This window comes from Lytechinus pictus, unplaced genomic scaffold (assembly GCF_037042905.1).
Source record: "Lytechinus pictus isolate F3 Inbred unplaced genomic scaffold, Lp3.0 scaffold_19, whole genome shotgun sequence".
Taxonomy (NCBI): Eukaryota; Metazoa; Echinodermata; class Echinoidea; order Temnopleuroida; family Toxopneustidae; genus Lytechinus; species Lytechinus pictus.
Genome location: NW_026974140.1, coordinates 10,825,336 through 10,843,951, shown reverse-complemented (window position 1 = coordinate 10,843,951; position 18,616 = coordinate 10,825,336). Strand labels below are relative to the sequence as shown.

Genomic DNA, 18,616 nt, shown 5'->3' with positions numbered 1-18,616 from the left:
GACCTGAAACTCGCACAGGATGTTCAGTGATACTTGATTACTATTATGTCCAAGTTTTATGAACTAGACCAACACACTTTCAAATTTATGGCTGTAATTCAACAAATACCCCAATTTGGCCAAAGTTCATTGACCCTAAATGACCTTTGACCTTGATCATGTGACCTGAAACTTGCACAGGATGTTCAGTAATACTTGATTACTATTATGTCCAAGTTTCATGAATCAGATCCATAAACTTTCAAAGTTATGATGGTAATTCAACAGATACCCCCAATTCGGCCAAAGTTCATTGACCCTAAATGACCTTTGACCTTGGTCATGTGACGTGAAACTCATGCAGGATGTTCAGTGATACTTGATTAACCTTATGTATAAGTTTCATGAACTAGGTCCATATATTTTCTAAGTTATGATGACATTTCAAAAACTTAACCTTAGGTTAAGATTTTGATGTTGATTCCCCCAACATGGTCTAAGTTCATTGACCCTAAATGACCTTTGACCTTGGTCATGTGACATGAAACTCAGGCAGGATGTATAGTAATACTTGATTAACCTTATGGCCAAGTTTCATGAACTAGGTCCATATACTTTCTAAGTTATGCTGTCATTTCAAAAACTTAACCTCAGGTTAAGATTTGGTGTTGACGCCGCCGCCGCCGTCGCCGTCGGAAAAGCGGCGCCTATAGTCTCACTCTGCTATGCAGGTGAGACAAAAATGATAAAGAAAAGTACACCTCAGAATTGCCAATATCTAAAGCTCCTTGCTAGTATCTAAAGTTTCTGAACAATTAAGAATTTGTGCATGCAGTTACTTCATAAGATATTTGTTTTGGATATTAGTTGACACTAACCTGTAATCTACTGTTGCCCCAGTCAGCCACTATGATGTTTCCAAGGTTGTCCACAGCGACCCCCGTTGGAGCGTTGAACTGACCATTACCCTCCCCTCTGGAACCAAAAGATGTAATCAGCTGACCTTCAATACCAAAGACCTTGATGCAATGGTTGTGGAAGTCTGAGACTACTATGTGGTTGTCTTTGTTAACAGCCACAAAGTGAGGGCCACATAGCTGTTGATCCTGTGCTCCTCTTGATCCAATCTTATTCAGGACTTTCCCAGATGGAGAAAATATGAAGATGGTACTTGCTCTGTTGTCAACAACAATGATGTTATTATTATTATCCACTGCAACTCCTTTTGGAGCCACTAGTTTTCCTGTGCCGATCTTACTAATGAATTTCCCATCAGGACTAAAGATGCTTATCCATTTGTTTTCATAGTCAGCAACGATGTAGTTGCCATTGTGACTGACGGCTATTCCAGTTGGACGTTGGAGTTGTCCATTGCTACGACCCCTGACACCAAACCGCTGTTTGACTTCCCCACTGGAGTTGAATCCTTGAATACACTGATTGTTACTGTCCGTCACCAGAATACGTCCTGATGCAGTTGAAGTTATACCTTGAGGGTTGGTGAATTCACCTTTGTTGCGCCCATGTGTTCCAATAGTCAAAATCAAATCATCCTCAATGGGATTATTGCTTCGGAATGTTCTGATATTTCCGCTGGCACTTTGAGGTCTGCGGGTGGCTTTCTGCCTAACACTAGTCCTGACTGGAATCTTACCCGAGGGTGACTTTGGAGTAGTTGAACCATCATCTTTACAACCTTTGAGCTTGAATGGACTTCCTCTTATATGCTCATCAAAGAGCTTTATGACAAGACTATGGCTACCCTCTTTTTGTACAGTGAAGATTACATCATAGGTACCATTTCGGTTGTCCAGAATTGGCAGATCATCTACTTTTGAATCAGGAGTTCTTAGTTGTGCTGAAAGAGGAGCATTGCCAGTTTTGACCAGAATACCTCGGCTATTCTTAGTGGTGATAGTGACAGCCGTTTGATCACCAATCACTGCACGCTTCAGGCCCTCACCACTGGCCACAGACTCATGTGGAACGGCACTGTTTGACTGCACAAGCCCAATATTAGCAATGCTTTTCTGAATGGAATCAATGTCGCAGGACACATTGATGTAGTCATTCTCCTCTGGTTTGAGTTGCATAGTAAGCTGTGACAATTCCTGTAACCTACTCAGCATTTGCTTCTTTACTAACAGTACATGAGTTTCATTGTCACTAGCAAGAGCTTGCTTAGTAAAGTCACAGTTATTCTCTATACTATTCAAGCTCTCCTGCAGAAGACTACGTTGTCTTTGTAGCACACTTTGTTTTGCACTATGAACGGTATCAAGTTCCTTGATCATCTCTGTCTTTCTTTCTCGAACTTCCTCTTCAAGGTTCTCAAAGGATTCAGTGATCTGGGTTTCTGCTTTCACCTTCTTCTCTGACAACCTTGATGATATTGAAGTCACCTTCGCTATTGCATCTTTGAGTTGGGGTATCTGAGTTTTGGCTTCCTCAAGGATCTTGCGTAGTGTCTCTTTGTGTTCCTCTATGACATTAGCTAGTAATACTGTACTGTGATCGCAATGTTCCGTCACTGTGCACTCTTCACATATAGCCGTCTCACAGTTATCACAATAGTATGTCAAGGGCTCCCCTTCATGGCTAGCACAAGAGAGCATCTGATCTCCAATAGGTGAGTCTCCTCCCCCATTGCTCTCTGGTCTCTCCAGAACTTCCATCAGGTTCGTGATGAAGAAATTGGACTGTAAACCTGCAACACCTCTCTCTGGTACGATGGACTGCTGCCTGCAGAGTGGACAGGTCAGGGTCAGGGATTCCGAAGGGACGTAATTCTCCAGACAATTCTGGCAGAAGGTGTGAAGGCATGGAAGGACTTTGGGTATCTTGTAGCGATCCAGGCAGATACCACACACCAGGAACTGCTTGTCTATCTGCTTGACGACAGGGCTCTGAGATGCCATTTTGATGGCAGTGTCTTCAGAACCTTGCAGAAAGCACCTCCCTCTCGTGATCTGTATAGGGAAGAACATAGAAGAAGGATACATCATACCTTCTATTCTCTAATCATAACACTTTCAGGTTAGAAATTCTTGATGATTCCGTTTTCGCATTATTCATGACTAAAAGCAAAAGAAAAATCTCCACAAATGTATATAGCTCTTGCCACACATAAAAGCATAGTAAAATAATAACTTTTGAATAAACTGAACTTTTCAAGTAAAATCACAATACAAGTATCTTTGCTGAAAGTGGCTTACATGGCAGTTCTTCAGAACTTATCAGAAAGAATATGTTAAGATGGTGAACCTTTTACAAAACAGGATACATCATTTTGAAGTGCATGCTGAAGAGAACTGTTCAGCTGGAAAAAGTAGAAGCGGATCATTGCAAACTTCTTGAAATGTGACTTTTAGTTCCTGATTATAATCCTTAAACATACATAAAGGTTTGACCTACATAGTTTGAATTCCCATAATGACTTCCATTCACATGATCATTGGCTATCAATGCATAAGGGACATTACCATCCAGGTCTCAACTATGTTCTGACAAATATTGCAACTATCCATGAAGAGACTTCAAGGTTCTCTCCTCTCATGAGGTCTGACCCAGGGTCTGAACCCTTTTTCATGTTTCTTTCTTTTAAATGGAGGAAACCAGACTAATCTATTGTACCCACATGGTCAGTTTGCTTAGTCCCTGTAACTCAAATATGTGTTGAGCTTAAAGGCTATGCTTTGCCACCTTCTACATTGGTAACTGTCTGATAATCCACTTCGCCAATTTTCACCAAAATTTTGCAGAGGTGGGGGAAGCACGAAATGCCTATTGATTCTGGCCAAACGTGTGCATATAACGAAAATGAAAATGCAATTTTATAGAAAGAATCACAGATAGAATACAAACAGGGGAATAAAATCTGTTTATCAAAGATTTTTTTAAAGTAAATTTTGATTGTTCTCGACTTCTCATTGTCTTGAAAGTAAACAGCCACTTGGTCCAAACAGCTGCTGCCTTGTCAATTTTTCTCTCAAAAAGTATTAATACAATAGACAAACATATTCAGCAAGACAGCAAAACACAAAAAGTCTGAATTTATTGGAAAAAAAAACTACCCGCCACTTTACGCATTTTCATTTTGCAGTTGTAAGATGCAAAAAAAAAAAACCTCAGTCCTATAACGCAAAACTGATTTCAGGTCTGGTTGTTATGCTTGAGTACATTGAACATTACATGCAATCAACCATACAATAATATATCTGTACAATTGATTACTTCATCAAAAGAGAATGAGCACATATATAGTAGCCATGAAAGAAGTCTACGAATGATCAATCACCTTGTCATGAAGGTAAATAATATGTGACATCTAAATACACAAATAATTTCAGACCCCTAGTCTCTTCCATACATGATTCTGTATCTCCTATTGGGTGTTTTCAAGTGATTCCTTAAAGCTACATATAGAATCACTATCGAGAATCACAAATCAAAATATCAACATAATAACAAATTAAAATATGCTTATCAAGGGAGAGCATTCAAGCATTTTTCATAAAAATGACATGAAAATCCATATAATTATCCCTTATTTCATGACATGCCACTGCACAGTTTGTGCCATGAAGCAGTGGTCAGTTTAGAATGTATGAGTTCATCCAAAATCAGGACTCAGCTGTATCAGAGTATAGTAACTTTGTCATCCAATGGTCTGACTTCCATGAAATTCTTGATTTTAATTGGCTGCTAAGAATTGATAGGGTAGTAACATAATCATAACATTAATGCCAGAGAGACCAAAAGAAGGCTACTATTAATAACGTCAGAATCATGATCGACGTCTGATCGACGTCTCAATAGATCTTCAACAACCATTGTTTTGCAAATCTGTGTTTCAAAATATTTTTTCTTTTTACTTAATTTTTAAGGTCTAAATTGGAAGGATATATATTTCTAACACCAACAAAACTTGCTTGAACCAAATATGAGTAGAAATCAGACCTTGATACAGTTAGTTTTGGTTCCTTAGATTATTGTCAATTTTCAAGGAACAGACATCAATATGGAATCTTATTGTCTACAATGACAACCCAAAAAAAAAGAAAATAGGCTAGTCTACATGTATAATAAGTGAACTTTAGCAGGCGGAAGTGTATACAGGTATGTTATGTTAGTATTGATCCATATATTTTCTGGTAAAAAAAAGAAACTATTGCTTCAAGAAAAGGTACTTTTTGCAGAGATCAGCATTCACTGTCTTAAGGATAATACACATCGTTTAAACTCAAAAAGTTATCTTTCTTAAAGTAGTCAAGATTCAATCAAGTTACATGCTCATACATTTCTATCTCAGTGCAAAAGTTAAAAATAGCCACTTGTTTGTCTGTACAGGTTGTACATACATTCAAGACAATGTTATGCAGAAGTTCACAAGCAACTTGCAGAAATGTTATGAACATATTTTATACATAAAACAGACAAAACTTGGAACAATATTGCAAAGCAAAAATATTCATATTGCTATGATCAGGATGACGACAAAAGCTGAAAAGGATATACTGAGTTTATTGGGTGTCAAGACATATGAATACCTATCAAATGAGAAGAAAATATGAGAGTGCCACAGGAAATTCAAGAAATACTTGACGTACCTGTCAATGTTATCCACAAAAGTCTCCATTTTACAAACTCAAATATAAGACACAATAACTATGATTAAGAATCAACTCTTCAAGAATCAAATCTGCATTAGATTCATGGAAAATCAAATGAGTCTTAGAACAAGTAATCCACTCTCAGTAAGGTCTGTCATTGGACTGGTATCTCAAGCAAATCACTCTGCAAATATATACCTTTCTAATATTTCATGTCACCGCTTCTATTGAGGATACAATTTCAGAAGGTATGTTCACACTGAAAAGTTTTTATTTCTGTCAGAACTTCTTAGCAGCCCCCAAAATAACAAAAATAAAAAAATTTCTATAGGAATACCAAAAAGAAAGATGCAGTGTGTACAATATAAACTTGAAAGTGATATCTTACCAAAATTTAACAACAGAATTACTGAAACCATATTTACATTTTGAATAGCATATATATAGTCATCACTCACAAGATTCTGCTGAGTTATTAAAATATAATGAAAGATAAATAAAATCTACTATAAAACTTATTAGAATCATTTAATTTGAGTAGATACTCTTTGACAAATCTTTGACAAATGATAAAGGATCAGGTTTTAGGCTGGTTCGTAAAATCACTGAATTTATGCTTATATTAACAACTTTTAGAAAGATATGATTGTAACAAAAACTTTCAGGAAATCATGCTTGAACCGAAACTTTCAGGAAATCATCATTACTTCCAGGAAATAATGTTTGCAACAAAACTTTCCTGAAATTAATGTTCTTGATGATAATTTACTTTTTCTGAACATGGTTGGATGTGTGAACTCCTCTCTTTTATATTTTCTTTTATAGAAGACAATTGTTGTGACCTTGTATGCTGTTTGATTTGATTGTTGACCTGGTCATGTGACAACACCCTCATCATTTACACAAGAGAATTTCAAAAAATACATTTGACAGAAAGAAAGGAAAGGAGTGGAGGGTTTGTCTGCTTTGCTCATGATTGTGGCAGAGCAAGGATTTAAGAAAATCGGGGGTGGGGTTGGGGCTAAATTTTCTGAAATTCTCTAGAAAACAGTTGGTTGATTTTTTTTAAATTATCAAACAAACTTTTTTTTAATATAACTTCCATTAATAGAGGGAGATTTTTTTTTTTAAAGTGAGGGAAAACAGGAGGAGCCATGATTTTAGAAAAGTGAGGAAAGGGAGGGATTCCCTAGGGATTCCCTGAAATTCTACAAAATGTGGGTAGATTCTTAAAAATTTTCTCTAGAAAAACGATTTTTTTTTTAAATATCACTTCCAAGAGAGAAATCATTTCCCAGCAAAGTGTGGACAAAGGGGCAAAGTCCAGACTAAATTATATAAAAGTGGGGAAGGGGGCACTGAATTGTCTGAAAGTCTACAAAATGGGGGGTTTTCCAAAAGAGGTGACATTTTCTGAAATATTGTAGGGCACGATACAAATTAGAGGCAATAAGTGAAGGGCACTTGCCCCTTGTGCTCCTGTGTACATAGATCCAAACATGACAAGGTTTAAACTCTGGCCAACTTCAGTTAAACATATTTGGTAAGTAAACTTAAATGTGAGGACTGAATATAACAGGTTGTTGATTTATATGGAATTGAGACAGAAAGAACCTACAGATTTATCAATTTTTCTATTAATTTTTAATACTCAACTCAACTGTATTAATTGAAAGAGGAATTCAAATCGAAAAATTGTAAGGCACTGGAAAATCAAATTCTTAATTTCTCATGCTATTTTTCTTCTTCTTTTTTGTATGATCTACCTGTGCCAATACAGTGTTAATAGAACAACACTTAAAAATAGGTGAAGTTTAGAGAACATAATACATGTACAATTTGTACTACAGAAAGAAAATGGCAGCTTTCAGAGTTAAATTCCCGACATATCACCCAAGTTTACTATGTTTTTACTTTAAATTCATCTTCCCCGAGTCCATATCTTACAAAAATATTATTACAGGCATTACCATACTACATGTAGTTAAAAGTCTGCAAGGTCTCTTTTATTATTGTGAATTAAATATAGTGGTGTAGCCGCACCCCCTCCCCCCACCATGAAAAAAAATTGAGGGGGCACAACATAGCATCTGTAACAAAGTCCCTTAAAAGCCCAGAGTGAGCGAAGCAAGTGAGCCAAATGTTTGGCCTTTTTAAAATGAAAATGTAATAGATTTTGACATACTAGTTATAGGTCCTATTCAGAAAATAACATTACATTTTCCCCTCTATTTCTTTCTTTTTTCTAGTTTTTTTTTTCTTGGTTGTAAACTTTTGCCCCTTCCCACAAGCCCCCCCCCCCCATTCCCATGTTATATGCCAGTGATTGTATGTAACAGTACACATGCACTAGCGCACTCATAAATGTGAATTATTTGTTTACAAACTAACCCCCCCCCAAAAAAAAAAGGCTGAATACTGTTACTGCTAGATAAACAACCTGTCACAGAGTATTTATAGTAATCCTGACATGAAACATTCACAGCCATTCAAAATTCATCGATATTTCAGAGGTACTGTTGCAGTCATAAAGTAGCCCATACTCAATGCAGAGCCCTGTTTTTTCTCTATGAACATTTTAATTTACAAATATTTCTGCTATTCAAATATATATTTTTTTATCAAACATAACACTCTATTCTTGAAAAATATTTGTAAAAAAATAACTAAAATAATTAAACTCTATAAATGGCAAAATTTGGTATCATTGGTAGGGGTTCTATGAGAGAATTTGTGTCATTTTCCCCTCCAATTTCCAGATACAATTTTTTTCAAAAAGTCAAGAGATAGAAACTACAAAACCAATGAGTAACTAAATTAAAGCCAAATATATATAAATATTTCTTATTATATTCCAAGGAATCTGATCTGCAAAGTTCAGTTTAGGAGAAATATTGCCCTCTTCTCTATAATCATGAAGGCATCTTCCACAGTGAATTGGTGAAGAAAGTTGTTCAATAATACTAAATAGGTCCATTATTGCGGAATGAAATAATCGCTAGAGGGTATTCATTTGTCTCGCAATCTACTATGGTCAACAAGGAAATTCGTGATCACTCTCGCAAAAAGTGTTCACTAGCTTACAAGTTCACGAGCTTTCGAGTGCCGCTGCAACTCTTTATCAAGTGACAAAAATTATCTGATACGGTAGATTGACTACCGTATCAGAAAATTTTCGTCAATTGATTAAGAGTTGCAGCGGCACTCGAAAGCTTGTGAACTTGTAAGCTAGTGAACACTTTTTGCGAGAGTGATCACGAATTTCCTAAAAAGCTAGTGAACACTTTTTGCGAGAGTGATCACGAATTTCCTTGTTGACCATAGTAGATTGCGAGACAAATGAATACCCTCTAGCGATTAAAGTTGTTCAAGTTCAGACAATCATTCTTCTAACGATGAGGACCTCCAAACTGAATACTGGGGGCAAGGGTGGTCTTTCATAAAGTTGTTTGTAAGTTCTAAACGACTTTACGCACAACTGGTGATCCTTTCTTGTGGAAAATGATATACACAAGATTTTCAATGGTGTTGAATTAGTTCCTAAGCAGGGGTGTGAGTGGTCACAAATAAAAAGATCTGAAAAAAACTGAAGAGTGTTGAAAGAGTCTTAAATAGAAAGAGCTCCCATACTTTTTGTACAGAGGAAGGCCAAAAATAAGCTGAAAATCAAAACAAAAAAATCTAAAATCAGATAAAAATCTGAACTCTCACACCCCTGTTCCTAAGAAAGGATCACCAGTCGTTCGTAAAGTCACTAACTCATAACTTACGAACAGCTATATGAAACCCCCACCTAGTATCTATTGGTGGAGGTGGGTGACAGTGCCATTCCAAAATACACTATTTTACAAGACCATTGAATGCAGTAGGATGGAGATGTATATTTCAAGAATGTATGTTGGTATGTGAATGTTGAATGACGGTATCAACCAAGTGAGCATTAGAATAACACATTCATGTCGACCTGCAAATCTCAAAACATGCTCATCACATACTGTCGTTGCGACGAGCACATTCCCACTGAAGTAACAGCAAGATCTGGGATCTGAGCTACAGTGTATGGGGCTATACAATAAGTATGATATATAATGATTTGTAAAAAAAAATAGGATCACTTTGAAGTTAGAACACTGTGAATAACACATTCAAGTCAGCAAACCTGAAAAAATGCTCATCACACACTGTCAATGTACATGTAGCTAGCACATTCCCACTAAACAGCGACGAATTTGATTGGTGGAACTGGGCTAAATATTTGCATCAAATATTGAGTTTTATTGCAAAATCAAGTCATAGGTGTGCAGTGGCCTTTAGGCATCCCCAAATACATTTGGGAAAAAAAATGTAATTGTAGGCCTACTATTTGCATTTTAATACACTGCATAACAACTATCAATAAGACATATAATATATAAGAGGAGTCAGGGGATTATTTTTTTTTTCATATGGAAAGAGAAATTAACTCTTTATCCTGGTTAATAATCACTTTAAGTATTTGGAATGGGAACACCTCTTCCCCCTTCACACACACACACATATCAATCTGCCTTTAATGAATACTCATGTCCAGGCATGATCCAAGCAAAAATTGAAGTAATTGTGCACAGTTGTACACTGTACTGACAAACTAATACATGAACACTTGAATCTTCAGTAGATAGCAGGATACAGGAGACACCTAATATTTATTTTCATTTTTTACTATAAAATCAGAGAGGAATTATAAAATGTAATATAATGAATAGCAAACTGTCTTTGCCTGATATGGCAACAACCATTCACATTGTAACCATTGAAATACACTTACCTACTAACAAGTGATTGTAAGCTAGTATAGTTTCCATAAGTGGAAACATCTTGTATGCTGAAAACTGCGCGCATAACAATGGAAAATTCCAAACAACAAATGTTCACAACATTAAAGAACTACTTGACTGACAGTGCCATAAAAAGTATCTTGAACCTTTATACAAAAAGTATGTTTTAAACACCTGACACAAATAAGAAAGCCATTTGCAAACATATGTGGTGGTGAAGGACCTATCTAATACATCAGCAACAAAAATGTCCACATGTACATGTATTTAAAGCCCGAGGATCCTCTCACTTTGGTAGACCCAATTTTTGTCAAAGTATGTCAAGTCCAAGGAGATGTCACCAAGGAAGAATATGTGGAAAGAAAAAAATATGGTTATAGCTTTCTTTGCTATTTTTGGTACAACATGCCATTCCATTCCTTGATTTGACTACAACACTTTAAGAATGATATTTGGAAAGAAACTACAAATAGTCATCTCATAAATGGATTCTTCCTGGTTTATCTCTTGACCAGCGGAATGTCTGTTTGTTCCGTTAAATGTTGTGTGCACAGTAGATGCAGAGCATGCAAAGGCTAATGGATGTATCCTGGCTAGAAAGCTCTTTGCATACAGACACACAGCATGGTTGGTGGGCTGCTAAAACCTCTTATCTCAAAACTTAACGATTTTGAAGACAGCTCCATCTCAGAGAAAGCTGAACTCTAGAAATGTGGCAATTGTGGCAACCTCATATTGTCTGAAAACAGCTTTCGAATTCTTATCAAGAAGTCTTTCAAAGAAAAAGAAGGTTGCTAATTAAGTCATAACTCTAGGAAAGAGAGCTCTTATTCTGGGTAGTCCTCAATTTATTTTATTTTTGAGATGCGAGGTTTTAACAGCTCACTGATAACATGTCCCCATCTAGAGTAGATGACACGATCAATACATTGTATACAACCAGCTGGCTAGCACAGCTTGGGACCCAGTTTCATACAAACTGTCCTTGATGGTGAGTTACAAGCTCATGTTACAAGCTACTGAAATCTTGCACTTTGATTGGTTAAGAGCAATATTGTTACATAATTTTTGTATTTATTATTTATTCATAAGAACTTGAGAAGCTTTATGAAATTAGGCAGCTTCTCAGATCCTGGCTGATTATCACAATCCAATTTGTATTTTTTTACATACTTTTTTATAGACTAACAGAACAATCAATTATAAAATTGATTGTACCTCTTACAGGCATTAAATGACTTTGATTTCTTAGTTTGTTAATAAAGAGTCCATAATTGAAAATAAAAGTAAATGTTCAAGAGGTGCGAAGCAATGTAGATTAAAGAATACATAGGCCTATCCTTTTTTTTACTCCTTTCATCCTTTTCCATTGAACATTTTTTGTATTTGCTACTGGTTGCAATTTCATCTATGACAATCAAATTAGAAATAGACAAAGTTTAACATATTGATATTGCTTGATATGTCACTTGAAAGCAATGGAGGGTATTCTATTTGATTGTCTAGCCAATTGAAAGCACCAATGTCTCCATTAAATCAATACTTATTAGCCATTACAATCCCTTCCACAATGTAGTCTTTTCTGTCCTAACCGCATTCTAGACATTTGATTATAAAAAGCCAATGCATGCAATTAGGTTGGAATGTTCCCCAAGGAGTAGATGGTGTGCATACTTAATATTGCATATGGACATGTCAAAATCCCAAGACCAGGTAAAAAGCGATACTAAAAATGAAAGTCATTATTATTATCATCAAAATTTGAATCGCTTCTGATTAAACCTTGTTATTATTTGGGGATTGTTTATTGAGCGCTTCTGCTTGATAGGTTCCAAAAAACATTTCACCAGATTAATTTTTAATTTTTGTGCAATTACAGAAATTTGATCACTGCTTTTTATCTGCTTCTTTTTTGATAATCCAGATGCTTTAAGGACATAGTCCAGTTCTAATTCTACATTTAATTCTACAAGTCTGACTTCAGCATCTGATTCTAACTTTATTTACAAAATTACAAACTAAATTCATTATTGTTTTCAATAATGGTAATAATTCCTGAGCACCTATAAAATTCAGTCAAATGTTTATTTGAAGAATAAATTCTTATATTTTCCACTACAGTAAGCAATAAATTCCCCTAATTTTTTTCTCTATCTATGGATCTTTACATGACATCATCTCCATTCTTTTTGGTTGGAGGCGGATGAGTCATTGGTCATGTTACCATGGAAACAGGGTAGTCAGAGTCCATGACACATGCATCTTCATTGATTAAACCACCTGCATCCTACCCTCCTTCTCTATGCCATCAAGTCAAGGCCAATACAATCTTAATGTTATACAGACTGCAATAAATGCAATAAATGAACTTCTGTAATTCACCTTGAATTCATTCATTGTTATTTCAGTCACCTTGCAAAACAGAATGATTTGAAGATACATGTATTGTAGTAAAACTGTACTTTACGAAAAACAAATTTAATTATTTTTTTGTACTTAATTGAGCATTTTCTTACACAAAGTTCAAACATTTTGCATGAATACAATAAACTTTTCTGAGAAATGTTAGAATGTGCAGCTGTGTTTGATTTAGCCAGGCACAAAATTCAATTGCATAAAAACTGTCACAATCCAGACAATGAAGAAAACAAATTCCTAAAAATATAAATGAAAATCAGCAATGGCTTAACACTTCCATGTAGCCTAATCCCTCCATGTAATTATATACATGAAACAATATATAAAGCTAGAAGATATGAATTTAAATCTTTTCCTATTTAAAAGTTAATCCTTAAAATTAAAAATAAATCCAATATACTGCTCATATCTATTCACAGCCAATATGGATTTATTTTAAATCCTTGAAATTTAGAGAGTGAAAATTAACTACCGGTACATGTAAGTACATACAATAGAATGCATGATTTTTATGTTGGTGTAAATGAGGCGAGTGAAAGAATGAAATGCTTCCTCGATTACTCCACCCTCTTATATTGACGTCATAGGGGATGTATGTGATTGCAGTAAATAATTTTTAGATGAGAAAAGGGATTGTGTTATGGACTGAGGAGACCATGTTTGCATTCAAGACAAAAATGTGTTTGTCTTTAATCGCATTATTGCTCTCACTATCACCCATGCCTTCTTCATCACATAAGCCTGCCTACTACTCTTGTCAACATATTTTCTGTAATTTTTTTGTTTAATAAATGATAAGTATGACTACTCTATCTGGATATTGCATGATAATAGAAAGAGCAATTCTATTGTCTTACCTCATCACTTTTCATTCTATTTTCTATCTGTTTACCAATAAATAAATACTGTAGTATTATATTCAAATTTTGAAGGAAATAATTTTTAATGAAATGATCAAAATCAATCACATTCACATTTCTAACCTTACCAATGTGATGTAATAATAATCAAAGCATATATTGGGATATTGATGACTCATAGATCTTAAGATATCTATTGACACAGCTAATTAAAGGAACAAGGCAAGCACACAGAGTTTATGAATACACATAATCAATATACATACATGTATATCTCATACAAATATACAGGACACATGTTATTTGAGAGCATAGCTTAGGGTATATATAGGGCAATGGATAAGGGGAATCATCATGTAGTCATGGCAACAATTGTCATGCAGATAGTGATATAGTATATGAGGCCATTTTAATTTATTCCATAGCATGCCGGATGAGTCATGGTGGATCCAGCACACACTGAACGGCGTTGGCTTGGTTGATCACACGTGTTGCTCTAGGCATGGGTCGGTACAATGAAAGCATAGCATACATGTACAATATACTAATATGAAATTTGACCAAGTTGGCTAAATTCTTCATATATGATTTACCTCCAAATTCTACTGTATTTCAACAGTATACATGTACACATACACTGTAAAAAATACTATATTTTCAGAAGTTGAAAGAATGTTTGGTTTTCATGGAGACTCTTGTGATTCATTTATTTTCTGACACTGAAATACTTTATATTAGCCCTACATTTGCAAGTATCAAAATAGGATCCATGACTTACTTTACCTGAAGAATAACATAGAAACAGACAAATTCACAGAATATAACCTCCGATAATATTGCAATTATTGTTTTACTTCATGCAATGTGCTGAACATGTGACATGTATATTTAATTGATGATGATGATGATGCACAGCATTTGTATAGTGCCATATATCTGTCAAAGACATTCAAAGGCGCATTGGAGGAGCCAGCCAATCTGGGTTGCCAAGAAGGGCGCGCACACAGAACTGTGACCCGCGGGTCTTTCCTCCCGATAACTGGTTGGGGAATGCAGGTGGACCAATACACCGGGGTTCAAAGAAAGAATACTGGTGAAATGGGAAATTCTATTGTATTGATAGTAAAATCTACATTCACTTGAATACTATTAATCAAACAAAATTTTAATCAAAATAGAAATTAAATATGATTAAATGTACATGCAAATGAAGAGTGATAAAAACAACAATTGCCAATGGACTATGAAACCTTTATTGGACTATACTCTTCCAACATTTCATAAATTAAAATAAAATTTAAAAAAATTCAGCATTTGGCTTTATGGTAATCAACAAAGAACAACAAGTATCATGAGATGATCTTTGCGAATTTATGCTTCAATGTGGTGTCTAATAAACATGAATTGTGCTTTTCTTATACAATAAAGCTTGCATTTTTATCTAATGTACACCACAATATTGATTTAATTATCTAATGAAAATTCCAAGGTACCATTAAATTTAAACATTTTACAATTTAAGATGCATCAATCATTAGTAAATATTGTTAATTGTTTGAAATATTTGTTCACTTGTTTCAATAAAATCTGAATTACCGGTGTAAAAGAGAGTGATGAAAATATTCATGACATGAAGGAATTATGGTATCTCTTTAAAACTTCCTACAATGTATCTATATGTACCATGTATGAAAAAAAAGCAACTTCACTTCCAATACACCTCTATATTAATCTCAATATGCCTACCAGGGATGTTTTATTATTAGGGTGTATACCCATAGGCAAGAAAACAATAGACATTCAAAATCTAAATTGATTGAATTTATCAAGGAGACCTTGAAATTCAACAAAGCAGTTGTGAATTTGAGCTGTGAAAGTGAATGTATATATTGGCTATATCAATTGGTTAGAATTCAACATCATATCAATGTCCATTTAATTTTGATGTGCTTATTTTTGCAGGCATAAAAGATAATGTTGTGATTTCATAATAAATTTAGAAAGCAGATATAACCTCTTGTCTTTAGGATCCTAGAAAACTTGAAAGGGGTTTCAGACAAACTTTCCACTAAAAAGTAATTTCACCAACCTGTTTTATAAAGCAATTGATGCAATTTTTTTAATTTGTGATGTTAGTGGCAATGCAGGCATTTTGGTTATTCATATCATTATGCAAAAGTACTCAGCGCAAGAGCCTTGTGCTTGTAACATATTGTACAATGTAATACCCTCGAGTGCGCTGCATCGCCAAAACAATGTGCATTATTTGTATAAAAAAGTTACAAATATACATGTACATGTATACTTCATTAACACAAAGAGCCACATTTACACTATAATTTCATTGCAGAAAGTTTTGTATTACTTTATTTCATTTTATGAAAACTGACATACAAAACCTAATGGTGTAAAAACTTTCAACTATCTTATGAAGATATGGAACTCCTATGAAACAAGATACCATATTCATAAGTAAAGTTTAAAAAAAATCCCAACCTATTGCCTAACATCTGAATACTACAGGAGCATTCATGACAGGGATTATAATCTGTTCTTAGTTTTTATTTATCAATTTCTGACATTAGGCGATCATCTCCAAGGGAGCCAACATAACATGTAGTCAGGGAATAACCTATTGGTCAGAAACTGAGTCTGAATCATCTAGAATAACCCCTTTCCAACATGAAAAATATGTTTTCTTTGGCAGATACTATGTTGAAAACAACTGGCTTCAGACATTAGTCTGAAAAAAGGCATCCCTGTGAAATATTCTCCCCAAGTGTTTCACAATTTACAGTAAAAAAAAGAAACCATGATGGCAATACAGCAATCACTCTAGCTTGTAACTTACATATGCCATGTTTATCATACACAACCAATAAAATAGGCAACCAATGTATTGACCATATTTTCACCTGAAATTCATAAATTTCTCTTTGACACTACAACGTATATCATTCAAATATTACAACACATACCTGGACACCATGGCTAAAATGTGATCATAAATGAATCGCTATTTCCGGCTTTCCTCCTCCACACACAATCTGTCATACCTCACAAACTGATCTGTATACATATACCGGCATCACTCCCTCCCTTATGGATGGATGGATGCATGTGATTTTAAATTCATAAGATGCGGGAAGCAGATGAGGGTATACTATAGGAGAAACACCATCAGATGGTCTTGTGTTATTACTCTCCCCACTACACCGCTCTCTCTAATTATGTGGGAATAATTCGACTGGAATCTACCACTCATTCTATAGGGGGTTGTGTCATATGAGGGATGTGGTGGGCTAGATTGGTGAAGAAAATCTTAACTTGAGAGAATAGGCATTATGCATGTTATCAAATGATCAACTCTCTTTTGTTCTGTCAAAATGAAGTTTTGAAATAAGACTTTAGACCTCTGAATTTATCAGAAAAAGAGAAGTAAGATAAACCATTAGAGTGGAAAAAGTAATAGATCTTCTTGCATCTACCGAGTACCAACAAAAATCAGTCAAACGCTAAATAAAAAATGCTAGAATATAGCAGCAAAAGTGATTTTAAAATTAGTCAAATGCTAAATAATAAATTCTGAAATATCGTCGGTGTTTATCCAAACCGTCGTATCAGGCAATTTTGGTTTTTAAAAAAATTGATTTTGAGATTTTTCCAGAAAATGAAAGTACAAGTCCTATTCTATTCAAAACTAAATGTCTAAGCAGTAATTTATTTTAGCTTCTGAGATATGAGGGGATTTTCACGGCGATGCCATACAAATTTTTAATAAAATGCGCAAATCTCATTGGAAACGAGTACTGTATTAGAGCGATACCATGTTTTGACTGACCACGATTTCAATGCGCGCGGTCAGCAAAACCGGCAATCGGCACTGCATTGACATTGCATGTGGAAAGCGATACGACATTTTGACTGCGCGCATTGAAATCGTGGTCAGAGTTGTTGTATCCCCTATGACGTTTTGGTAGAGGGGAAATCTCAAATGCTCAAACCGAAATTACAAGCATGGAGCTCTTTTGCGATATTTTCTCTGATCCTTGGTTTTGTGTAAAAATAAGGATACCAATCAATGTCAAGCAATTGTCTTGGTCTTTCCAATCAATTTTCTAGCAATGAATATGCTGTAAGGATGGGGAACGAAGTGTTACAATTATAGTAAACTTTGAAGTTGATTTTATCTGAAATGGGTTTGCACCATCGTATGTGTGATACGACACTTCGGATGACCACCGACAATATATACATTTATATAGTCTCATTGATAAATAAATGATTATCAGTCTTGCTTTATAATCAAATGATTTTTTTTCCCAATACAATGTCTGAGTTTGATCAATGAGAACATGAGTTCAGTTGGATGTAATTAACCACCCGGTTATAAAAACTAATTAGTGCTATGACAGTAATACTGTCCTTCATTTGTTACCTCATAATTTCACTTCCCATCACGTTGGTTCCCTCATACAGTTAAAGCCTTGTTCATAGACCTTTTTTTTTTTATTGTTTATTCCTTGTTTTTGCATGTGAAAATGTTCATCACATATTAAGCAAAGTTAGAAGGAATGAATGCAGACTTGAATATAGAATGAAAAATGGTGGTTTTTCTAAATTTGAATTTAGAGAAATATACTGCATGGCCAGTAACAGGGGGAGATACCACATACAAATTGCCCGTACAAGATGCATATTCCCTTGTCTGTGCATGACTCTGGGCAATTTTGAGACTAGTAGTTTTGGCAATACTCTTCTTTCAATCACAATCAATACATGTATATGTATTGCAATAACCAGATAGCAGGAAACAAAGACAAACAGCACAGGAGACACAGGGATGCATGTAAATGTATGCCTAGGAAGACACACAAAATAAGAGACAAATAAAGAGAAAGAAAGAGACATAAAAAGAGTAGGAGAGAAG

General features: G+C 35.0%; 1 protein-coding gene across 4 annotated transcripts in view; it reads right to left on the bottom strand.

Moving 5' to 3' along the window:
• Positions 1-18,616, bottom strand: part of LOC129260916 (tripartite motif-containing protein 2-like) — a 79,419-nt gene that overhangs the window by 12,026 nt on the left and 48,777 nt on the right. The window contains exons 1-2 of one of the 4 annotated variants that reach the window (XM_064114164.1): positions 5,589-5,758; positions 858-2,948 (exon numbers count right to left, since the gene is read on the bottom strand). In XM_064114164.1, the coding sequence (XP_063970234.1) occupies positions 858-2,897 (2,040 nt within the window). In that variant the 5' untranslated portion in view covers positions 2,898-2,948; positions 5,589-5,758. Of the gene's footprint in view, positions 1-857; positions 2,949-3,194; positions 3,342-3,393; positions 3,555-5,588; positions 5,759-18,616 lie in introns of those variants that run through there. The other 3 variants (XM_054898921.2, XM_064114166.1, XM_064114165.1) reach the window with 3 other exon arrangements.